At 41.7% G+C, this 25808-nt stretch overlaps 1 protein-coding gene across 5 annotated transcripts; it reads right to left on the reverse strand.

Annotated features, from left to right (window-relative positions):
- Nucleotides 1-4487: 4487 nt before the first annotated feature.
- C7H1orf116 (chromosome 7 C1orf116 homolog) lies at nucleotides 4488-25281 on the reverse strand. 5 transcript variants are annotated; one of them, XM_088673388.1, is made up of 4 exons: nucleotides 23093-25281; nucleotides 10606-10762; nucleotides 8271-8445; nucleotides 4488-7578 (listed from the first exon to the last, which is right to left on the reverse strand). In XM_088673388.1, the coding sequence occupies exons 2-4, from the start codon at nucleotides 10717-10719 to the stop codon at nucleotides 6164-6166; spliced, it is 1704 nt and encodes a 567-aa protein (XP_088529514.1). In that variant the 5' UTR covers nucleotides 10720-10762; nucleotides 23093-25281; the 3' UTR covers nucleotides 4488-6163. The 5 variants fall into 5 exon arrangements, with proteins under 5 accessions (XP_088529514.1, XP_034979120.3, XP_034979119.3 ...); XM_035123229.3 differs by having other exon boundaries at nucleotides 22987-23147; XM_035123228.3 differs by lacking the exon at nucleotides 23093-25281 and adding an exon at nucleotides 22782-22920.
- Between the last annotated feature and the right edge of the window lie 527 nt (nucleotides 25282-25808).

A 25808-nucleotide genomic window follows, 5' to 3' on the forward strand; every position in this document is an offset into this window, starting at 1 on the left:
TCCAAACAGATTTGATATGTTGGAGAGAAATACAGAACAAACAAAAGGAAAACCCCAGGAATGATATCCTGAGGATGTCAGATAAATGTGCTGGCATAAATCTGTTTGTGAAAACAAAGCAAAATATATTAAGCAGACATGTTTATGGTAAGCTTTAAGGATAAAACACACACACTACAATTCACAGAAAATCAGGGCTAATCCAAGATATTTTGCTGCCTGAAGCAAATGACAAAATCCCCTGCCATTCCCCACTCCATGTACAGCAGCTCACTGGTTCGGTGGCTCAATCTTACTTCAACACCGGCAATGGAATAGCACCCTCCACTACACATGAGTTGCCCCTGCTAGTTTAAGGTGTGCATGACAGGCTGTGTGACACACACACAGCTGTGATTCCCAACAGGAAGGGGGAATCCAAAGAGCTCAGGAGGAAAGGCCTAGGAGGCTGCTGCCCCCTCCCCAGTACCTGTGTCACCTGAGGAGATTGCCTCACTCTGCCTAATAATAGGGATGGCCCCAAGGTGCACCTAAATCTACTTGAAACTAGGAATAACAAGGCGAAGCTCTGTGGACCCCTTGTTTTCAAAATATGCGCTTGAATATCGCATAATTCTCAAAAGCAACTTCAACAGAGTCTATAAAATACAGTATTTTATTCCTAACTGTATATACACATGGTCAGAAAACGGTACAGAATTGCTTTTGATAAGGTGGATACATTTGTGTGTCTTCACTACATCTGGGGCGGGGAAAAAATAAGTATGGTTTGGTAATAACTCCACACAGGAACTGTAATATTTTCCAACTAATTCCAGTTGGAAACTTGCTTTTGTCACTTTTTCTGTCGAAGTTCAAACTGCAAATACTGGCTATTTCTCACACCTACCACCTGCAGAGCACCTGTCTGAGATCAAATCCCTGCAGGCAAATTGTCCACTCATGAAACAAAGTAACAACAAATCCAGCTATTAATACACTAGACACAAATATTCTTTTGTAAACTTACTGACTACTTGTTCACAACTATCAGGCTGAACCCCTCACGTCAGTATCAACAAATAAACTAAATGGGTGAAGAATTGCATTTCCCCATTTTCTCAGAAGTCAAAATATTTTGTAATATCCTTCCAAGAGAATTATAGACCCGAAGGAAGATTTGCAAACTGGGCAAGTGTGCATACTACATGGGGGGGGGGGAGGGAGTGCACATATAAACAGTTTTTCTCCCTCTGCAGTTCCTTTTCATTTTGTCATTGTTACTTGCTGCTTAAGTTTAAAAATGTTTATTCCTCACAGTCCTAACAATCTACCATCTTCTCATAGACTGAAGATTTGTGGGTGGCGGTAGGAGGCCGATGATTAAAATACACTCTAAGGATGGCTGTCGTGCTGGTTCATCCAATAGGCAGACTAAGAACATACTTTGGGCGCTAGCAAAGCAGAATAACTACAAAAAAGGTGGAGGAATTCTAAAGAATTTGACATTGGATATCCCCCCCCCCAAAAAAAAACCCACATCATGGGAATAACCAGAATTGTTCGACTTCCCTACTGTTTTATTTTACAGTTTAGTATTTATTTTTAATAACATATGAGTGGCACCATACTCTTTGCAGTGCCAGGGCCTCTAAAAGCTTAATCCAACCCAGGGTGGTTGGAATGTTATTTATTAATAATAATAAAAAATATATACTGCTGTATTATAAAAAATATACCACAGTGGTTTGCAACAATATAAAACAATAAAAAGTTAAAAGCAGAATTTTTTTAAACATATTGCACATCCCATGCTCTTGCAATTTGTGAACTTGAACTTTGAACCAGTACTGACTGCATTGTGTGAAATGGCAATGTCAGAAGGGGTTTATCATAAACATTTAAAGTATTACAGTAATCAAAGCAAATAAGGTCAATCAACATACTAAGAATGCAAAACTGCATAAAACCTAAAGAACCTGCTTTTAAAATCTCACCAGTTCCAGGCTTGTTGAAATTTTGATTTGACTTGCATACAGTATTTAAAATGAATGAGGCCCAAGCCTCTACGGACTGTTAAATATTGCGTTCAGAACTTTTCGGCACAGCCTGAACCCTGAGCATGTTACATACTTTCCAACGGCCTTGTACTAGGCTTGTGTTGCATAACATCACAGCTGTGCCAAGAACAAAGCCTGCCACATTAAATAGATCCCTTGTAGTAGAAAGCCACATGCATGGGCCTGTCAGGATACAAACTCCAGGATTAAGGAGCTGTCGCTGCTTGCAAAGCTGATCCATCATTCTCCATCTGCCTTTTCCACCACTAAATACGAAAGTATGGCATTCATGTGGAAGAGAAACAAATAACTTTCCCAAACTTCATCACCAGATTCATTTTAGAGATATGCATGTCTGTGAATAGAATCAGCCATCTACCCATGCATTACTTGCCTCATCGCCCCTGCAATCTCTTAAACTAGGGGGAGCACCGCTCACAGCTTAAGAGGCTACTATAGCAGGGAAATGTGTGTGTGGAACAGGCATATTGTGTCCTCCCTCAAAGAGGGCACATGTTGCCGTGAGACCTGGAGACCGATCCCCTGTGTATCCCCTGGTAGGTCCCTCAATGTTGGGTTTAATCTGGCCAATGGGGTGCAGTCCAAACGGATCGAGGGACCCATGCATGTGACCCAGAGCTTCCTTTTTCGGTGCATGCATTTGGAACAGCAACAGCGTGTCCTCTGTGCAGCCGAAAGAGAGAGTGATGTACCTTTGACGGATCGTCCTGGTGATTTCCCTTGACTCTTCCAGTTGTTTTCTTCCTTCCTTGGTTAATTCCCTTCCTTTCCTTGCTTTCCCTTCCCCCTAGAGGGGCTTTCATCCCACGGGGCTTCGGCCCCTTGAGCGCTCCCGGTCTGTGGAGCTTGCCGCTGCCCACTTAATTTTCTAGTGGGCTTTTGCGCAGCGGCTTTTTGTTCTCTGTCCCGGCTGCGGCTGCAGCTTTGGGGCCTTTAATTTTATTGGGTATTGTGTCTTGCGATACTGGGCTGTTCTGTCTAGTTGATTGCTTTTGGGCATCTCCGAGAGTTCCCTCTCTGAGCAAATTGCTGAGTTTCGCCACTGTTCTGCTTGGAGGCTGGTGTGGAGCTAGTCGAACCAGAGCCTATGCAACCACTTACTTTCTGTAATCAATAAAGTTGTGGCCTAAATTCTGCCAAAAACCAAACCAAAATTTGAGTGAAGTGTGAATTTATTTGGGGGGGGGGGACGTCTCTGGGTCTGAACACACAAAACTGATGCATTTTAGAGACACTTCCCCTTTGGCAGGGACCAGTGCACATTCCCTGTTAGGGCCATGAAAGATCCCCACCTGAAAACCTGGGGAATTCCTGTAGGACATACTGAGCTAGAAGGCCCTAAGGGTTGACTGCAAATAGGGCAGCTTCCTTTGGTCCAACTGCATATGTGTCTGTATGCTACTGATTAATCGTCTGGTTATTATTAACATTCATTTACCTTTGCAAGTTCATCTGCTATTTATTTTCAACTATGACATTTCCAATATGATTATTAAAGATGTTCTGCAATTTTTAATCAGCTGTAGTGTCATAGTACTTTTGAAGTTACTTAAGGTAGTTTAATGGCAGAACTATGCATATGTAAGAGCTAGAATATACTTTACTGGAACCATAACAATAATTGGTTTAAATTAGCATTGTAAACACCAGCAAGCCACTACCAGTCTTTGTGCAAAGGATATGTGGCACCTTGCATACATGACTTTGAATTGGGCGATTATAAACATAGTTCTTTTATTAGCACACAAATGTGATGAACAAACTTCCAAAGTCAGGGCACAATCAAAAACCTCACCCACTGCTGGCATCTTTAACCCAGCTGCTCAAATAGGCCATTGCAGGAGCTGGGGAAGGGGAGTGGGCAATTGGATCTGATCCCTGTGCCAGCTGCAATGCCACTGGGTGATGGCAGTGAGACTACTCAGGATTGTAGGAGATCCAAAGGTGTCTTGGTCTTCCCTCTCCCTGCCCTCAGAACCCCATTTCGGGGCTTTCTGCTTGTGAGCCTCCCACCCACTTGCACATTCAGTCGACCTAAGGGGGAGGTGGATGCTGGAGTGCTTTTTGGACTCCATCTATAGCAGATGACAAGAGGCCAGCTCAGCTGAGCAGATGGATACATCTATTCAATTCAAAAACCCTTCCAGCCTGTCGTAATTTTTTTTTGGGGGGGTGGGAACATTTGGATGGTTTTGCCAATATAATAGCAAATATCAGTTCTGGTTAAGTGTAATAGTCAATTGCAAAATTTATAGAAGGCCAAATGAAACAAAAGCTCCAGCTTACACTCCAAGCAAAAAAAAAAAAGTTATGTAAGCAGGAATTAGTTGCATTATCAAAATCAACAAGACTTCTTTCTACATGTTTAGTTAAGGATTTTGGTGTCAGCTATTTAACAGGAGCCACACCCAAAGTTCCACTCTAAAATGGATTTTTACTTCCTTTAATGTCAGAAACAAATTGGCATGAGAAAATTTGCACTTTAAAAACAACAACAGGAAGGCATCAAAGTCCAATACAAACGTTCACCCAACCATTAAAATTGACATAAGTTAAATTAGTATCCTGGGAACACAAGTAATTTTGAGTTGACATTCGGGATACTATTAGGACTGAGTGCTAAAATGTAGATTTGAAGCCTATAGGAGAATGCCCCAGGCAAGTTCCTGTCAGGAATTGCCTCTAACCCCATCCCCCATGAGTCAGTTATAAAAACATTTCACCCATATTTTTGAAGTGATTTTAACAAGTTGACTTTGTCATATGTTCAGACTAGCCATTTTCCTTTCTTCACATGTCTTGGTATTTATTCAAAGTTGGTTGAGTGAGGTCTTGCCAACTTGCAGTTCAGAGGTATATTGAGATGGACATAAATTTAGCTCCCTGCTGCAAAGTGGAAGCCCTAGGTCATGCGAATTGGTTTTGAGGAGACTGCTAATGCCTATAGTCTTGTAGCATCACCAGTTTGACAAATGTAGGTGAGGAGAAATCTGTTCATGGAGTCTATGGTTCTACAGTTTAAAACCCTGAGGCAGAGGTGGTAGCAGGTTGCAGGGAGAGAACAAGCAGTAAAATCCAAGTTACAGATCAGACTTTAAATCAGTTAGCCACAGAATAACTTTTAGAGTACAAGTATGCTGTTAATCTCTTCATGCAACTTCATCTAGAACACTTTCAAGGTTTTGTCTTTCCCACAGACCAGTTCTCCCTACTCCACTTTACTATTTTAACATGTTTTTAATAACCAAATAAAATCCAAAGTTCCCTCCATATAAAATGGTTTATTTTTCAATTTTACTGCAATTTTCATACTAGAATACTGCATTATTTTAAATGAGCATACAACAGTAATTTGTTCACATAAGCAGGTACAACAAACTACCATCGACCAGATCAATTCTAGTTCTAGTATTCATTTGCTTTTAATCAAATTCTAGCCAGCCATTTTGAAGACATGTTGGAGGTGAATTGGCAAGTACTTCTTATCATTCATGAACTTGACACTTAAGATTCATATCCGATGCATTCTTGCCAGTTTATTAAATATCTAGCGCATGCGTCATTTCAGTGGATATAAACAGGCCTCCTGATTCCACCAGCTACACCGTGTGCAGCAGATTATCAGGCCCAGAGTTTTAAAAAGGAACCAAAAAACATTATTGCAACTCAATCTTAACTAAAGATTTTTAGCTGTATGGCTGTTGTCATGTTACAAGACCTCTGAGTTCATTTTGGCATAGTAATTACAACTTAGATCTTTGGGAGTTACCCCTCCCAGTTAACCACATACTTATTACATAGTCATACATACATACATAATCATACTTTTATACACTATATACAACACCCTAAGATCCTATAAAGGTGGTGGCAGATATAAATGGCAGAATTAATCCACCTCTACATAAGTAGAGGTGCTAGTTCTCATGCAGACAGCTGAAGCCTGTGCTGGTTAATCCATCCAGAATGTCTACATACTAGACAAGACCTTCATCCTATGCTGCAATTCCTCCCATTTTAGCTGAAGAAGCGGAAGCAGCAAGCAAGTATACTCATTATCCACAACTGAACACACAGTTTTCCTACTGATCAAATGATTTGGCTTACTCCTTCAATAGACCAAGTTTTTTCAAAGCCTCCTTTCTATGCTCCTCTGTGGCCCCCTTAGGGGTGATCTTTACACTGACACACGGTGGCCTGGGCAGCTTAGAGGAGGGCTGAAGTGGATAAGATCTTCGTTTGTCACTTTTCTCCAACTCAGCATTATGCATTTTGTTTTCCTTCAGATCAACAAAGTCTTTCCCCATGCCAAGGGAAGCTGGGCGTGGCCGGCTACTCCGAAGAAAGTTTGGAGTGATCTTGTCAAAAAACGACATTTTGCCAAGTGAACCACTGTTCTTAATATTCTGGTCCTCGCTCCCAGAAGAGATGCAACTGCTCAAACCGACACCTGAACGCTCCAGGGTTTTGGATTTGACATTGACCTGTTTGACAGCTGCAAGGTTGATATCCACTGGGTAGATTTCTTTCCCACCAACCTGGTTATGCTGTTCATCAGATTTGTTATCAGAGGTGACATTATCCATATTTACATTCTCCCTGCTGCTTGTCCTGGGAGTTTCTCTTGGAATTGAGTAAGATGTGGTTTTGATCACATGATCATCAGGATCTTTTTCTTGGTCTAGAGGGAGACCCAGTTTCTTAAGAGCTTCCCTCCTGGCTCTCCCCTGTTCATTTTGGATTGAATGAACTTTTTCCATGGAAAAATCACCAGTTGCAGCTCTGGGCCTGCCGTTTGATGGAGCCAGAACCTTTATCTTGTGACTGGGATCCACATTGAGTGACACAGCATTACCTTTGCTGGTTTTAAGGATAATATTGGGTGGCAGTTTCCTGGGTTTGGGGGCAGTGGGAGGACCTTGCTTGAAGTTGGGATCTAGGGCAGGTTCTTCCAGTGTAGGTTTTTGATAATTTTCTGGAGCAACAGTAATTTGTTCAGAAATTTTATTGCTACTTTTAGGTGAGAGAGGTTTCAGAATGGCTTCTTTCCCAATTGCTACCCCCATCTTATCTAGTGAAAGTTCTGCTTGGGTAGCTGCAGCTTCATATCCCTCCACTACATCAACATTCCTCCTACTTTCATAGTGAGATGTCCCACTTAGCTCTTGCCCCATTCTAGGATGACTCCTCCGCTGGTCCTGAAAAGGTTCAGGGGGTGGGATGACTATAGATTCCAAGTTAGATGGCCTTAACTGGGTGCTCATTTTAGGCTTGTCATTTGATATGTCCGCTGGCTCGTGCTTAGGAGACCCCCATGAAGTCTGGCATTTCAGAGAATCAGCAACATTAGGCCCTGTTGCTTCAGCAAGGGAAACCTTGGGGGCACTTTTTACACTGATGTTCCTTGGAAAGACATGATGCCCTGGATTTGGGGTGACAACAGGTACAGAGCCAGAAAGACATTTTTTGCTCTTTGGTTCAATTTTGTTGCGCTTTCCTAGATTTTCATGATCCAGCTCTACAGTATTGGGTGTGGGGATAGAAAGAAACAAAAGAAGGAGACGTAAGTATTGTTCTTACAATCTTACTACTACAAAACCTCAACAAAAAGAAAGAGAAGAAGAGCAAACCCAAGTCCTTATTTGCCTTACCACAAAAGGATGAATTAAACACAAAATACTAACTGTATCAAAGTGATATTTTAAGAAATCCCATGCATGGTATTTATTAGATTAAAAGCAGCAAAAGAGACAGTCTCAAGGAGTAACAGAGAATATGTTTTTTGGTTGGTTGGTTGGTTGGTTGGTTGGTTGGTTGGTTTCTATGGGGGGATGTGTGTTTGTAACCAAACTGGAACTGGATTTAGAGGTTTGGAAATGTCTTTGGTTTTTCCACAGCATAAGTGCATTGCCTTGAACCATAATACTTTAAGTTACCAACCTAAAGAGATAACTCAAGCTCATTATGGCTACTTTTAGTTGTTCAAAGGAGCTAAAATGAATGTGTGCTTTTTAGCATCCAAGCAACTAGATCTACCCCTAAATTTTGTGCTCTTAATAGAACATGCATGTGAAACACTTTCTCCACACGGAACTCTACAGTTCTGAAACTAGTCTGTGCTTTGTTTCCTCACCACCATCTAAACTGGGCCAGGAATGGTGCTTCAGCTGAAACATTCCTGTTAAAGAATCACAAGAGAACTCAGCTTACCTTTAGGAACATCTCTCATAGGCCACGTCCGTGGATGCTTAGAAGACTCAGCTGTCTCTGCCTCATCAGTAGAAACTCCGCTGTCTCCTTCAGTATCCAGAGAATCTAGTGTTTCTTCAAGGAACATAAGACATTCTTTCTCCGCCACTGATAGATAGTCATAGCCACTGTCACTCTTCAAGACAAAAAAACAAAAACACCCTGAGCAACATGAACAAGGAGACATAAAAGCTCAAAAAGAATTATCCTCATCTCAGATTTATTACCTTCCCTAAAGACTTAATTTTTGCAGTGAAGTTGCAAGAATTTGGTCTGTCAGTACAGCCTACAAAGGATCTTTATAACCAAGGTCAACACCACCATTATTGTTCTCCCTTTTTTGTTCTTCCTCCGAGACCACATAACACCGATCTTGAAAGACCTACATTGGCTCCCAGTACGCTTCCGAGCACATTTCAAAGACCTTTAAAGCCCTAAATGGCCTCCGTCCAGTATACCTGAAGGAGCGTCTCCACCCCCACCTCAGACCGTGTTGGTCTGAGTCAAAGCAAAATTTGTCCATGTGTCTTGGTGAGGTTGATGGACTTCCATTTCATGTGGCTCAATGTGGTGCCTTCCATAGTTCTAGTTACAGGTAGGTAGCCGTGTTGGTCTGAGTCGAAGCAAAATTTGTCCATGTGTCTTGGTGAGGTTGATGGACTTCCATTTCATGCGGCTCAATGTGGTGCCTTCAGCCCGTACACTGAGATCCAGCGCTGAGGACCTTCTGGTTGTTCCCTCACTGCAAGAAGTGAGGTTACAGGGAACCAGGCAGAGGGCCTTCTCGGTAGTGGCGCCCGGCCTGTGGAAAACCTTCCCACCAGATGTCAAAGGAAAAAACAACTACCTTACCAGACTTTTAGGAGACATCTGAAGGCAGCCCTGTTTAGGGAAGCTTTTAATATGTGAAGGACTATTGTATTTTAACATTTTGTTGGAAGCTGCCCAGAGTGGCTGGGGAAACCCAGCCAGATGGGCGGGGTATAAATAATTTATTATTAATTATTATTATTATTATTTTATCAAAATAATTTTCTGCAACTACCACTCCCATTCTCAATGACTTCAGAGAGAAAGACTGAACGTAGCCACAAGATATTTGGTTCAATGGCCCAATGGCCAAAATGAATGCATAAATTACATCCACCAGATTCCAAAATTCACAGGATTTGTTTGCTTTCAGTAATTTTCAAGCATAGATATTCCATGTTGAGTTCCAAGTTGAGTTCCAAACTGTCAATTAATGTCAATGTCCCAACTGATATACCCAAATGGTAATAAGATAAAAAATCTGACGTAGGAAGAGTTGGAGTGCTGTGGTATTGACCACATATTAGGCTTCCCTTGCTTCTTCTAGGATGAGGCCATGTGGGAGTTTTTGCAAGGTACAGGTTTATTACGATGACAAGGTAGAGGCCACACAATAATTGAACTACCCTGCTCATTGTTATTAATTAAATGCACAAGTTCATCTCTAGTGTGCAACAGAAGGAATGGAAGTTCAATTCAGAACTGTAATTTGTGGTTAGTAAATCTCTACAAATTACAGTTAGCAAACATCTAGTAAGCTTCAAGTCAGACAGGAAATAGTTTTCCTGGTCTCATCGTGTGTCCATGATGCAGACACTGTAAGCAGATGATAAAGATACCCATGCAGGCACTGGACAGAAATCCACTCCACCCCACAGGTTACAGAATGACAGTGCTAAACTTGGAGTTAAGCTGTATTAAACTTTAGTGAAACAAACGGCAATTTGCTCTGATTCAGCAGTAAATAACAGGTTTTCACAAGTGCTGGGGGAAATAGAAAAGGACTTGGTTACTGAGCATGAAAGCGCAGACCTGTGCCTAGAAACACAGCACACAGGGAAGTCCAGATGTGACCTAAGTGACAATCAAGTCAAACACGTGCCTCAAAAATTAGTTGCCCCAAACAAGATGTTTATCCCTGTGTATCAGGGATGGGGAAGCTGTGGGCCCCCTCCATCCTTTTGTACTCCAACTCCCCCTTCAACCTAATTCAGCATATCAGAGATTATGGTAGTTGTATTGCAACAACACCAGAGGAACTACAGGTTCCCCATCCCTACAATACAAAGCCCTAGCTTGCAGGTAATTTCAGATTTTCTTTTATTTTTAGTTGAAAACTTTAGCCCATGTTTAAGATGGTGCTTTATCTTTTATACTTCTTAAATGTTTTAGCAGTTGGATATATTATTTAGGCCTCTAAACCTGTTCAAACCTTTTGAAATTATGTGGAACATAAAAAAGTTAAATTAAAATTAAATTAAATTACCTTTTCGGACAAGCTGGAGTCATTACTGATCATACTGTCACAACTTCCTGCGCTGTGAACAATTGCTCTGGGTTCTGGGTCAGCTGTCCCTAACCACAAATCCTTTTTAGGCATATCACTAGTCAGGCAAGAGAGCTGTAAGTATGACCGAAGAATTCTGGAGAGGAAACAAAAGAAGAAACCATAAACATATATCACAGCTTCAGAACATACTCAAAAACAGATTACTGCTGCAGAAATCCTACCAGTTGCTGCATATGAATATCATTCTTCAAGGATTTGAACTCATTTATACCTTGCTGCTTCTACACACATGGCATCTTACAACAAGATATAAAGCAATGCCCAAATTCGCAAGCCTTGGGATCCAATAAAGTCAATACACTTGACTTAGTGGTACTTTCCCTTCACCATGACACATTGCTATAATAATCAATCAATTCTCAGAAGCAGTGTCCTCAGGGACGCCAACAAACAGGTAGAAGGGGTAGGAGTTTGTGGTTGGCCAACCCCCACTCCCACCCCAGCTTTCATCCTTTTTTAGCATAAGTATGTCAATCAGACATTTATGAAGAAAATTAGAGCAGGCAGCACTGTTGCTAAGGGCACTTCATCACTGTTGCTAAGCAATTGGAGGAAAAAAATATTGATACCCAAGCCTGGGACTCAAGAGGGGCCCCTCCAAGAGCAGCAGGAAAAATCAGGAGAAGCTAAGAAGAAGAGGATACTGGGGTATGTTTGTTAGACCTGTTGTTGAAGGGTAGCGAATCAAAATCAACAATACTAATACAAAAATACAAAAAGAATCAGCAAATAAAGCAAACAAACAAAATTAAACACCTTACAACTGCAGCAAGTTAAAATTCCTATACACTGTACTTTTAACATAATGGATTTTTTTTAAAAAAAAAATCAAGGTTGGCAATGTTTTGCGCATAACTGATAAAAGTTGCAGCCATTTTAAACCCACTTCTCTCTATGCATAGCTCTCGCTCACCCCACCTTTCAGGAATAAATAAAAATAAATACTCTGGGGAGAATTATTATTTATTACTAGCAACCTTGTGCCCAGCATTGCTTGGGAATGCTAAGGATTGGTCCACACCAGTGTTTAATGTGGATTTGCAGCTCATTGTGTCTCTAATTATTCTTCTTTTTGCATTGTCTATATGATGCCTCCTTATCTATATGATCCCTCCTTATCCATACCTTTTCCCACTAAATTTGAATTTTCCTAAGCCATGGATAATCCAGTAAAGGAAGAAAATCCAAGATAAAATAGTTTGTGACCAGACTGTGAATCCAATGAAGTGCATTGTGTGGGCAGGTTGTTTTACATGACGGGTGACATTTCACTGGGTGCCGCCTGCCACACTTCCTACTTCCATTTTGTTTCCATCTGCCCAAAGAAAAGCTGCTGAAGGCACATTCACATTTTAACAGGGTTTTTTTTAATAAAACAACAACAACAAGTTCTTTTGGCCAGAAGTGCTTTTGCTTGAAACAGCTGCATTAAAAATAAAACTTGTCCTTTCAGGTACAAGAGGTGGGAAAGGAAATAGAGGCAAGCAAGTGACAGTCTTTCATGCCACTGTCTCCAAATCCTTGCTTGACTTGGAGCCACACACATTATTGGAGGGGCGGTGATGGCATTCACTGCTTTGTGCACATCTGGTACATCAGAAAGCCTGTATACAAAAACGTGCACATGCACAGGTAACAAATATCTGTGCAAATATCCACAACAGACTTCAGGTTTCCTGGCTTGAAGCAACACATACATAAAAAAAAATAGTGTCCTTTGTGCAAATTTGGAACACTGGACAACTTGTATTTCAGAAATTTATGAAGTATGTGCATGGGTGAGTAAATACCTACATACATGCCCATAATGGACCTCAGGTTTCCAGAACCTATGATGAGTTAAAGGTAAAGGTAAAGGGACCCCTGACCATTAGGTCCAGTCGTGACCGACTCTGGGGTTGCGGCGCTCATCTTGCGTTATTGGCCGAGGGAGCCGGCGTATAGCTTCCAGGTCATGTGGCCAGCATGACAAAGCCGCTTCTGGCAAACCAGAGCAGCACACGGAAACGCTGTTTACCCTCCCGCTTGGAGCGGTACCTATTTATCTATTTGCACTTTGATGTGCTTTCAAACTACTAGGTTGGCAGGAGCTGGGACCAAGCAACGGGAGCTCACCCCATCACAGGGATTCGAACCGCCGACCTTCTGATCAGCAAGCCCTAGGCTCTGTGGTTTAACCCACAGCGCCACCTGTATCCCCTATGATGAGTTAGGAAGTACTAATTAAGGGCAGTGAACACCAACACAATATTGTGAATACATCCAATCAAACGCCACCTACCAGTGCAGACAGAAAATAGTAAGATGTTTTGAAAGCACTCATGTGTGGATGACGACACACAAGCACGCACATGGAGAAGTTGGCCCATGTCCACATTAACCCCTAAAGTGATCACCAATATAAAACTAGCATACGAAAAGTTTTGAAATCAGTAGTTAAAAAATCAGTTCGGTCCACCATCTTGATTCAAAATGCTATTGAAATGTACTTGAACACAGATGAAAACCTGCTCTTTGATCTCAGAAATCATTACGCAAAATGTGGTTACAATATCTTTAAAAGGTGTCCAAATACACAGTGAACAAATATTTTTCCAAACTACATAGTAAGTATTTATAAGTCATGTCACATATTTCACAAAAAGTGACTCACAATGTTAAAAAACTAACAGGTAAACAAAGTATAAAAAGACTAGCTGGAACAAAACAAGAGTCATACAGCAAGAATAGCTATTAAAAGCAATTTGCTCTTTTGTAAGGTTTTTCTTATTGCATTTCTTGCACATCCATTGCTGTTACAAATCCCACATCCATTGCTGTTACAAATTTGGAAATGGCCATGTTGACAAAATCAGTTTCTCTTTCTGCTTTTTAGCAGATTTTTATACACTCTTGTTGCTGTTTCAGTTCAGAATTGGATCAATCACAAGCCTTTTTAAGGTGTTCTCTTTCCTTCTGTAATCAGAGGAGCCGGGGGGGGCGTGGCGTGGCGGAGAGACTGGCAAGTCCTGCCCCTTCCAGCACATCCCCTCCTGTTCTTTGCTGGTTAAGGCTTGCTGCATGTTTTCAAACCCCAACAAGCACCTGCAGAAATGGCTCATGCCCACATATATATGGCTATAGAGACGGAATCTTACTCTGGATTGTTGGAGACTCTGCTGGAGTCCCCACAGTAGCTGCCTCTGAAATGAGTTCTCATCTTGGAGTTTAAGACTCCACAGTTTCTAGCTTGTGTGCCTTAAACATTTGGAAAGACCTTTTCGAGTTACCTCTCTCAGTCAAGAGAGAAGACATTAGCCGAGACCAATGCTTCACCAAACTGTAGACATTTTGCTTGCCAGGCAGAATACACTCCTATCTTCATCCACCACTGCATGCTGTTTTAAGGGTTCTCCCAATGCCATGCCCCCCCCCCTCGGCTGACTGGGATGGGGGTGCGAGTGGAGGAAGAAAGCCCTGTTGCACCAGTGGAGCTCATTGCTTTGGCTCCCACTAGCGCAGCTATTTCATTGAATCTATCCCTATGACCGGATGTAATCCTTGTAATGAAAGAAAGGCTCTATGTTTCTCCCAGCCTATAGAAGTTCAGCCTCAGGACAACAGAAGACCTGCCTGCATGAAATGCACTACATTAAAGGACCAGCTTTCTTTGCACAGGAGCACATTCCTTCAGAATGACAAGGCGAGCAAAGGATGACATTTCACAATATCATATCCCTTTATTATTACTACTAATGCTGACTCTGCCTATAAACCAGCAACGCTGGAAAGTCACAGATTAACTTTAAATAATGCAAGGTTGTCACAGGCTCTATGGGCAACGGTGCCTATTTACTTAGGGCAGAGGCCAGGGTGTGCATTCCCTACCTGGCACATACCTCACATTCCTTGTGTGAAGGAGAATACCTTAAAGGGACAGGCCACACACACATGGTAGGACAGGGGTCTTTTAGAAAAGCCCCTTCCCACATTCCTGATTTAATGCTATAGTGCACAATGAGTGGTGTGGGATGAGTCTTGCAGGAAATCTAAGCAGGTGTCTTTAACCCCTACTAGGGATGGAGAAATCTGCCCGTTTAAGACTTTCATTTTTCCAGTCTTAAGTTCAGTCCATCACATTTCCACACCTGACTGTGTTTTTCTTTATTAAAAAAATATCTTAGAAGTATTCATTAGCATTTTATTGCACATTTTGCCCAACGTGCACACTTCTGTAAGCAATTTTACCTAACAGAATGTATTTTTAATGTTATTTTCACTATTGTGAGCATTTTCATGTACATTTCCCCATAATATATGCATTCTGTAGTTGCGAACCATATTGCAAAATTCTGCATCTTTTGAAAGAAAGTTGGCTTTTGGTTCACTTTTGTTTGAGGGAAATTTAAATTAGGTAGAATCGTGGAATTGTAGAGTTGGAAAGGACCATCAGTCCAAACCCCTGCAATACAAGAACACACAGCTCGTCCCATACAGGAATCAAACCTGAAACCTTGATGTAATCAGCATCACACTCTAACCAACTAGATTCACATTTAAGTGTGCACTGAAATGACTTCCTTCCCCATGCCTCATCCCTACACACATATAGGAGAGCTCACTGAAAGAGGCCAGCTGTTCTGGTGCCATTGATATAAAATTAACAGCAACAACGTACCGGTATGTCTGATTTCTTACCCACCCGTCACCATAAGGTTCCAGGGCGGATTACAGCAATTTAAAAATACAATATTAAAAACAATTAAAAACAAATCATAGTCACAATAATAGGGTGGATCCTAAAAATATATATCTCAGGTCACATACCAGAGGTCAAGGTAAAGAGGTGCATCTTCAGCATACAATGGAAACTACACAAAGAATGTGTCAGATACACCTCTGTGGGGAGGGAATTCCAAAACTTCATGCTGGCCACCAAAAAGGCCCTCTCCCAGGCCGCCACGCACAATTTCTGAGAGTGGTGGAACTACCAAGTGAGCTTCCTCTGCTGATCGTAATACTCCAAAGGGTCTGTATGGAAGAAAGTGGTCTTTCAGAAATTTGAGGCCCAGATGAAAACTGCAGCTGTTTGAAAACAGAGGTTGATACATAGGGCACTAGTGGGGGATTAAGCCGACTGTAGTGTGTTTTGCAACTTGCAGAGTCTGGAATTTAGGGCATGTCCAGAAATTCTACACCTGTTACAAAAGACAATATTGACTACACCCCAACTAAGCTTCAAAATCATATTAAAGGGCAACTGAGGGGGTAAGAGTATGATGGACAGGTGGCATTTACAAATCGTAACATTCATTGGTTCATGTGAAATTTGTGCAAAGTTTGCCTCAAGGTGATACATCTGCTGTTTATTGAGCATTCATTCCAATTTGTTTGCATAGTTTATAAATCTTCACTTTGAGTTATTGTTATCCCACACTTCCGAGTGCACGTCCTCATTTTTTTAATAGACTTTTTCTTTTACAGTGTGTATAAACACCTCCTTATATACTGCTTTTCCTCCAGGGAGCTTGAGTATGTGGTTTGCCTATACTTCATCCTCACAACAACCCTGTGAGGTTAGTCTGTGATAAGGTCACCCACCTAGTGTGCTTCATAGCTAAGTGAATGCCTAGTCATTTAGCTTAACTTATACTAAAAAGAGAGAGCTGATTGGACAGGAAACAATACAACCATAGAAATTCAGTGGCTATATTCACATCAACCTCAATACAGCCTCATGTTATCATCCTCTATGTCACATACTGTCTTATTTTTCCAGTCTTGAGACTCGAATACACCACATGCTGGTTTGCTGCCTCCTCTCATATATTGTCTCCTCCTTCACAGTTTGCTGCGACAGAGCCAACTGTGGTTATACCTAATCAGAATTGCTTCAAAGCTATGATTTTTCACTGAACAATTGATGCTTTTGAATTATGGTGCTGGGGGAGACTCTTGAGAGTCCCATGGACTGCAAGAAGATCAAACCTATCCATTCTGAAGGAAATCAGCCCTGAGTGCTCATTGGAAGGACAGATCCTGAAGCTGAGGCTCCAAAACTTTGGCCGCCTCATGAGAAGAGAGGACTCCCTGGAAAAGACCCTGATGTTGGGAAAGGTTGAGGACACAAGGAGAAGGAGACGACAGAGGACGAGATGGCTGGACAGTGTTCTCAAAGCTACGAACATAAGTTTGACCAAACTGCGGGAGGCAGTGGAAGACAGGAGTGCCTGCCGTGCTATGGTCCATGGGGTCACGAAGAGCCGGACATGACTAAACGACTAAACAACAACAACATGATTTACAAACCTTCACCAAACACATTTAAAGCCTTTTAATCCTAGTTTGGTCCTAATGCAAATACTACAGAAGGGGAGAAGCACACCTCTGGTTAACCTTGAACCCCTCTGCCCCATATTGTTTTCTGTCAAACAGCCCTGGTCACAGCCCTCCTGTCCCCCAGCTTCCCCATCAAAAAGTTTAGAGTTACAAACTCAGGCAACTCTACTCACTGAAGGCATTCTTGTTTCTCCCTGATGCTTGACTCGCACCCAATCCCCTCCTCTGCCTTCTGTCCTTCCAAAATAAATAGACATAAGCCCTAGTCCATAGACACTAAGTCTCTTTGTGTGTGTGAACCTCCAGGCTGATCCACAAGGTCAGATTTGAATCTTCAAGCTACAGATCCAAGCCATGATCCAAGAGCCAAGCTATGTGAGAGGCACCCTACAGCTTCTGTTGAAGCAGCTACTGGACTTGCCTAAGACCATGCAACAAAATCAGTGGCAGAAGCCAAGAGTGTCAACCATCTTTTCCCACCACTCCCTCCCCATGCTTCATTCAGTACATTCTGCCTTGTGATGATGTGGTCACAAGCTTTCTAACCAGAAATACACGTTTCCGGCTCCACCCCTCTGCCTGTCACATTCTGTAAAGTCATCCAGCAAGAGATGGGAAGACTACTCCCTCATAACACGGATAACTAATATTTAAAGCTCAGCAGCACTGAAAAGCTTCTTTTCAAAGTGAAGGCATGTCAGTTCCATTCGTAAGAAAGTGCTAGAGAATCACAGGGTGTGTTCATTCAAATTGCAAAAAGCAGCGTGATCAAGGGTGCTATCACGTCAGCAAATCATCTTATATAATAAAAAGGAAACTCTCAAAGATTGCGGTGCACGTGTGCCAATCATAATATTTACAGTTTTCACATGGGATACTGAATGCCTTCCATTATTCCTCTGCCTTGGCCATGCCCTTGATGCCACATACATAAGCAACGATCTAGAAAGAAGGCAGTCCCTGCCTCACTTCCCATCTCATCTTCCTTAGGTTAGGAAGGACCTTTATGAATTCTGCTTGGGGGAAATAAGCTATCTTGTGTTGTACAAAATCCAGCAACAGGGTTCATTCACATCACGGCACTGTGCACAGAGATTACATCAAGACAAAATCCCACGGCCTCCTACCAAATACAGCAATCTCTCCACTCAAGTTACCATATTTTTCCATGTATAAGACTAGATTTTTTTCTTTAAAAATAATTTCAAAAATTAGGGGGCGCCTTATACACGGATACTTCTCCCCCCCATTTTCTTAAATCTGAGTCCCCCCAAATTAGGGGTGTCTTATACAAGGGGGCATCTTATAGACGGAAAAATACGGTACTCTGCTTGTGTTCCAACACGCAGTATTTATGACGAAGTTGGATAAGAGAGTGACTAACAGGTATTTAGCAACGCCGCCACCATCAGTGTAGAATGTTCAGTGTGGACAAAAGGAAAGTTTCTCAGGCACAGATGTTACAGTTTCAGAGCCACACACAAAGTGGCCACATTGCTGGAGTTAACTGCATGGGAGACTGAGAAGTAAGCTTCGGCATGGGGTGACCTTGATATCACAGCAATAGAGCCGAACGAGTTAAACCAAGACCTCTCCAGACTAACCACGAGTTGTAGCCAACGCAGGATCTAGAGTCAGACACATCAAAGAAGCATTTCAGTTAAACGTGTTGTAAATTTAAACAGAAAAATCTGGCAGGGAAAACCAGGTGGCACAGTGTTATATCACATATACAACGCATATAAATCACTTTTTCTTTACCAATCTAGCAGAATCCCAACTCTGGTTAACCACAAGCCCAGGTGACACAATAAGCCAAACTTTGGCTTAACAAAAATTGAACTTCTCTCCAGAAGCCCACACATTCGTGCTAAACCAAGGTTTCGATTAGTGTGACATGCAAACCACACTGATAACTCTCATATAAATTACTCCACATACTCACTTCACCTGTGGAGTACTGGTTGGGAATGTGTATATTATTTTCCTAATGTTCATTACAAAGCAACAAATATCAGTAGACCCTTGACTATTTTAAAAATCAACATTTGTTTGATGTGCCAAAATAATTGAATAGCTCTTTGTAGCATCTGGACTAAAATTACTGTTTTCAGTACTTTATTATACTTTTTTTTACTGATGCTATACATACATCTTACCTTTGCTTTAACAGGATGAACACTGTTGTTACTGGGAAACAGTTTTTCTTAGCCATCAATTATACCATTTACTTTCAAGTCTATAAGGAGGCAACCATGACAAGAGCAATATACAGAGTTACGGTGCTGGCCCAATACCTTTTTGCACCTGAGGCAAACTACAAAATGGCACCACCACCCCTTCCCCCAGGGAAGAATGGGTGAGTGAAGGTCTACGTCAGGAACAAGGGGGGAAATAAACATCTACACCTGGATCTGCCGCCTCTGTGGATCCTGTCACCTAAGACAATTGCCTCACCTTGCCTCATGGGTGGGCCGGTCCTGCAGAGTTATTTCATTAGGAGGATGCCTCAGAGTAAGAAAATATAGGGGGGAAAGACAGACTCTCATCACATTGGATCAACAATGATCACCAAAAAAGATGTGTAAAAAGCAGTCTTCTGACTTCTGTTACTAAGAGGAACAAACATGTGTCGAAGATGATATAAAAGGGTTTGGTGCACTGAATAAGCAGCCTAAGAAAATTACAACCTAACTTGCCCAAGACTGTACATTACTACTAGCATCACATTTAAGCAGCTGAACCTGGAAGGACATTTGAGTAATCCAGAGCCTAGATATTCAAAAGGCTTTAGAAGCTAACAAAGGTGTATCTAAAATCTGAGATATTAAATATTAACTCACAACCTGAAGCCACAGTTCACTGATAGCGATTATGAACATAGGACACAGCAGTAAAATGTTTTCTTGCTGCATTGCCGCTTATTCTTAAGGAAATGAAAGCAGGGTGTGCCCAATACTTGATATTGTTATGAGTTGGAGGGAGAGGAAATAGGCTGTAGGTGAGATCCTTGTAACCCCTTGATCAAGCAAGTATTAAAATATAAGCCAGGCCAGCTAGATGAGGTGATAGCCTGGGTGATGGGCCATTAAGGGAAAAACAAAGGAAAGGGGCAATTGGTTGGGGCTCCTCGCCCAACTTGTGGTTACTTAGAAGGATGAAGCTGAGTTTAGAATTGAGTTGCAGTGACATGGGCCAGATTTAAAGCAGCAAGCTGGGAGGAGAGAGAGAGTGCAATGTTTGATGTCTGTTTGAATCCAAGGCTGTGGATATGAGAGAAACAAGACCCTTTTCGGTGTTGATACTGTGATAGGCTCAGGTTGTATATATGTGCAAATAAACCATATATCATAAAGGCACCACAGTCTCCGCTATGCCTCATTCCCAAAAGGAAACATAACCCCTGGGTAAGCACCTAGAATCCCTGGAATCTCGCCCCACTCAGAGATTGGGGTGGTGTGCAACACTATCAACAACGCATATCATATAAGAGCCAACTGAAGGAGGCAGGCATTTTCGATTCTTGACCTTCAGCTACAGTGCAGTCATAGAATCATAGAGTTGGAAGAGACCACGAGGGCCATCCAGTCCAACCCTCTGCCAAGCAGGAAACACCATCAAAGCATTCTTGACATATACCTGTCAAGCCTCTGCTTAAAGACCTCCAAAGAAGGAGACTCCACCACACTCCTTGGTAGCAAATTCCACTGCCGAACAGCTCTTACTGTCAGGAAGTTCTTCCTAATGTTCCTAATGTCCCTGTAGGCTCTGGGCCCACGAAACATATGTTTACCACCATGTAGTGAAATGGGTACCAACACTGTGGAGGGAGCAGAGGGAATGGGCAACAGTGCACAGCCAGCTCTCAGAAGGAAAGCAATGAGTGAGGCAGCTGTACCCACTACCACCTCAATTTAAAGGGGGGGGAGAAATATGGATTTGAATCCAAATTGCTTCCTGCAAACTGAGAAGACGAACCCCAATGGAATTCCCATTGAGGAATTGCCTGCTGCTGGATCTGATCCCAGCGGGGCTCCCTGTCAGCATCTATCCCTTCAAGTTCTCAATTGTGCCTTTGTAGCTGCAGCTGTATCTGTCCTGCACTGACATCACATATGACATTGTTTGTGGGGAAGGGCCTTGCAGACCAAACTGGGACTCTCGTGGGCCAAATTATGTCACGGAACAGAGGTTCTCCACTGCTATTTTACATCATAAGTATTAGAACAGAGTAATAAAATAAAGGTGATCTATGCACATTCACAAACAGCCCTCGGTACATGTAGTACTGCTAATTACTTTTTAGATAGAGGCAAAATACTTGGGTCTACAAGATCAGATGGTCTCCTCTATAACTAGTTGCTCTTTAAACTATAAAAAGATTAAGTACTAGGTCCTACAATCTGAAAGGTAAAGTCCTTCCACCAAGGGGCATTGTAAATAAGGTTCATTGTCAAAAGTGACGTTCAACGCCAGCTCATGTCCTTCATTTGATGCTCAGCTGCAAGTGGATTTTAATAGTATAAAATGCAAATCTCATCCAGATCCCTCCTCCTTTCTACAATCTTTTTACAACCAACCTATTTATTACATTTGCACTGTTACATTTCGTTTATTGTATATTTTAATTAATGTTATTGTGTATTTTAAGTATAGTAGTAAACTGCTTAGATTTTGGCATATGAGTGGATATAACAAACAACAAATAAATAAATAAAGCAGATGAAGCAGTGCACATTGTTGGAGTTTAGCATGCATCAGGACAAATACCAAGAGTCAATGACTATCCCTTTTCCCCATTAGATCATTTCATGGTCCCCTCAAGTAGAGGTTACTTTAATTTCTTTTATTTTAGGGTGGGTGGTATAGGCTTGCTCCAGTTTTTAACCTAGCACACAGAGTTTAGCTGACTGAGCAATACATTGCCCAAGAATTCTATGCAAATGAAACTCAGTGACTCCATTGAAGAATTTAGATTTTGTTTTTAAATAAGCTTTGGTGGCATGTATTCTTATGTATTAAAAACCAATAGAATGAAATAGTGTTGCCAGTTCACTAAAAATATAATAATAATGCTACTTTGAATGCATCTGCATGGACTAATGCTATTCTGCATCCCATTGGCCAAACCACATCAGAACAAGAGACAGAACATGTCAAACATACATGCACAAGCACCTTGACCCTGGAGACCCATCCACTTCGACCTACACAAAAGACTCTTTAATCATTACCCTTACAGCACCAGAGCTGCACAATCATAGTTTTCCAGTTTCACATTACAAGCAGGCACAGTTCTGCATGTTTACCTACATTTAACTGATAAGGAGCACATTTCCACCCCCATCTCATGTTTAAAACAATTTCCATCCAAGTCTCTGAAGATTTATTAAAATAATTTAAATGATTGCAAAACTTAAAGTAAGCTTATTTTCCCATAAGTGTGATAATTACATATATATATAGAGAGAGAGAGTATAATGTATAAATTATATAATATATAATATATAATATAGAGAGAGCGCATTTATGCTTGGTTGCATCTTCCAGATTTTTTTAAAGCAAGCTGCTTTTCTTACTACTGTACAGTTCTATATATTTTTCATTGTTAATAAGCCTGAACAGAAGCCACGAAAGAGACAAACATTTGTCATTCACTAGAAAGGCACAGATTTTGATATTAAAAGTCATTTTAAAAGCAACTAAGCTACCAGCAGAATTCCCCCTAAAATCTATAAATCTATCAGGAAAGGTTTGCAACATGCATGGATTACCTTCACTAGGAAACTCAAGACTTTCCATAATCCTTTACGAGCCCAAAGATTTCAGCAGGAACAACAGCAAGAAAGATAGCAAGAAACAGGGGAAGCGTATAAGCAAGACTGGACAAGCCAGCTATCTGGTCTGCTATTTGTATCTAAATCCAGGAACACTCCTTTTCCGCCTAAGCAAACATAGTTTAGTTAGAGTTTAACTCACCTTTACTAGGAAATAAAAACAATTCCAGCTACTCTGCTATGAACTGACACGACCAAACAGGCTATACCACCTTCTCTGTTCTCTTCTTGACCTCCTACTGACTTACCTAGACAGGTAAATTCCTCCTCTGTCTTCCTCACTCCACCCTGCTTCTGACTCTCAACCAATCACATATCCTCCTTCAAACTCCTCATTCCAGCTGTTACCAAAAGGAGGGGGAGGCAGGATTACAGAGCTCTTGGCCAATCACTTTTTTTCCCCAGTTCTAAACTTTGGCAGCCAGGAATGAAGCAAAACAGGTAAATGTTTATTTTTAATCTGCATTTTCTTAAGATGAATCTTTTGCAGCTAAAATGTCACAGGTTATATTTCCCATTCAGGAGGAACTGTGGGATATGGGTTTTCTCTTCCTCTGAAAAAGGGGGGTGGCAAAAAAATCAGAAGCCCACACATGGCGCAGGATGCATTGCTTCATTCTTTGCAGCCCCTTTGCTTTCCCGTCTTTGTTAAGGCTGTATTCCTACTGCTTTTCTTCCCCTACCAATTGCTCAAAAATGCAGGCAGAGGACACTCAATAACTCTGGAGAATGGAGTTGTAGACACAGGTCACCTTCCATCAACTACCTGGCTTAGATCCAGCAGTGCGCATTATTCATTTTATTTCTTCTAACATTCTCAGTGTACCTAAGCTTCTCCTATCTCATTGTTGGCATCTGTCTTGGGAGACAATGGAGGCGTGTGCCTTTGGGGGTGAAGTCAAACCGTTGGAGAGTTACAGCACCTGCTGTGGCTGTAGAGACCAATGCAGTAGAGACATGTTTTGTTGCAGCTGGGGCAGATGAAGGCATCCGGTTGTGCTGCTGCAGATGCACCATGGCATTTCTTCTCTCTGTACTCCTCCCTGTAGTCATTTCTCCTCTGATGTGTGCTACACAGTCACAACCTATCAGTCTCCAAGCACTATGGTTTCTGCAAGGAATTCCGACACAGTGGAGTTGTTGCCAGCCTTCATGTCTCAGAGACATTTTTGTAATGCAGAGTTAATGTGCCAATGGGCCTAGTGCCTGAAGCCAGCTCTCCATAGAGCACGACCTTTACACTTATTTGTTAGCATCATCGCTACCCCTTTACAACCATGAAAACTAATGAAAAGAGAAATGGACCTCCCTTTGTGAGCACACTACAGATCTGGGAACTGAACCTGTGATCCACAGGTACCAGCTGCTAGAATGAGGCAGGGGAAAACGAAGGATACAGAAGGGCATCTGCGGGTCTTAGATTGGATAGCCATTGCCCAAAACAGACTCAGGATTATCACCATGTAAATATGCATGGATATGAAGTCTTATTTTCATTTCTGATCCACCAGAAGTTTCTTGGCTGTTGCTAGAACTTGTTCAGATAAATGGGTTGCTATTATATGCAGCGACACCTGGCTTTTACTACACCTAACCAATGAAAGGCTGGCCTCATATAAATGGGAAATAATAATAGCAATTGGTAAATTGTAGGCTTGCTCTAGATTAGTGGAATTTAAACTTCCTACCCTCAGGGAGCACTTTCTACATCAATCCATCTCCAGAATACCCCCTGTATAGTACAGAAAATTCAAGGACATAGTTCCAGTATGCATTCTAAAATACATAGCCACCAATGGAGTCTTACTCCCAAGAAGAAAGTGTTCATAGGCTCATAGCATGGGAATAAGTGCACCCTATGTACACTTGCATGCATATCCTAAGTGAGCAAAAGTGTCTGCTGCTATGTCCTTGGCTGGTGAACCGGTCTCTAGTGATGAGATAGCAGTTTATACATATGAGTATGTGGAGCAGAAGCAGGAAACCCAGTTGCAACAACAGTGGCAGAATCCTTGTGGCTTAAGAAAATAGTGGCACCAGCTGGTCTTCAGAATTTGAGTAAAGTGACCAAACTTGCTGAGGGCAAACCCAGCAACCCAATGAACCCTGTGTGATTTACCTCTGCATAAACATTCCTGGTATTGCAAATATTAGGAAACCTAGTATTTCCAACCCAAAACACAATCCAAATGAAGTCTCGATGAAGTCCAGTTTAGCAGCCCTATGATTAGTTATTACTATAATCATTATACTTTAACACAAACACACCAGCTTAGAGACTAATCATGTCAATACCCCGGGAAATAAACATGGAGCGCCTGTTGGATTCCAGAGACATCTGGTTGATTACAACGGGAAACAGAATGCTGAATTAGAAGATGAACCTTGGACTAATTTGGTGGAATTACATCTTTTAGACATGTGACCCACCTTCCATGCTATCCTATAAGAGTGGAACACACACACACACAGTCGTTTGCTGTCTCTCCCCCCCCCCACCCCACCCCCTTCAGAACACATCAAAAAGAGTAAGAATGGTGGCAATATCAACTTTGCAACCTCCCATCCCATCCCATCCCACCAACCAATTAATTAATTAATTAATTAATTAATGGAACCCAACCTTTCTTTCTCATGCTCTCAAGGCTGCTGGGCTACTTCAGAGATGGCAATAAGCTGCCTATATTTTCAGATGCACAAGTGCCTTTCTTTTGCCTCATACATTTCACTTGGAGGCACCACCTTCATTTGGCATGTCGCTCTTCTGCATAGTTTGCTAGTGACACCTTCAAAAGAGAAACTCATAGCTTTGACTCTAATATGTTCCTACCTATTAATTAGTTCCTTCTAGGATGTGGCTTAAAATACATTAGTTCATCAGATTTATTGTCCTAGGTGATTTAACATGGCGTGCTTTACAGATCGGCAACAGGAAAAGTTGAAGAGGCTGGTTCTTTCACAAAT

This window comes from Zootoca vivipara, chromosome 7, assembly GCF_965207765.1.
Source record: "Zootoca vivipara chromosome 7, rZooViv2.hap1.1, whole genome shotgun sequence".
Classification (NCBI taxonomy): Eukaryota; Metazoa; Chordata; class Lepidosauria; order Squamata; family Lacertidae; genus Zootoca; species Zootoca vivipara.

Coding starts and splice junctions, on each gene's coding strand:
- C7H1orf116 (XM_088673387.1), bottom strand. CDS start 19,222: ATGGCTAAGAAAAACTGTTTCCCAGTAACAACAGTGTTCATCCTGTTA. Junction 8,446..10,605: donor ACTCCAGCTTGTCCGAAAAG/GTAATTTAATTT, acceptor TTTGTCTTGAAG/AGTGACAGTGGCTATGACTA. Junction 7,579..8,270: donor TATGAGAGATGTTCCTAAAG/GTAAGCTGAGTT, acceptor CCAATACTGTAG/AGCTGGATCATGAAAATCTA.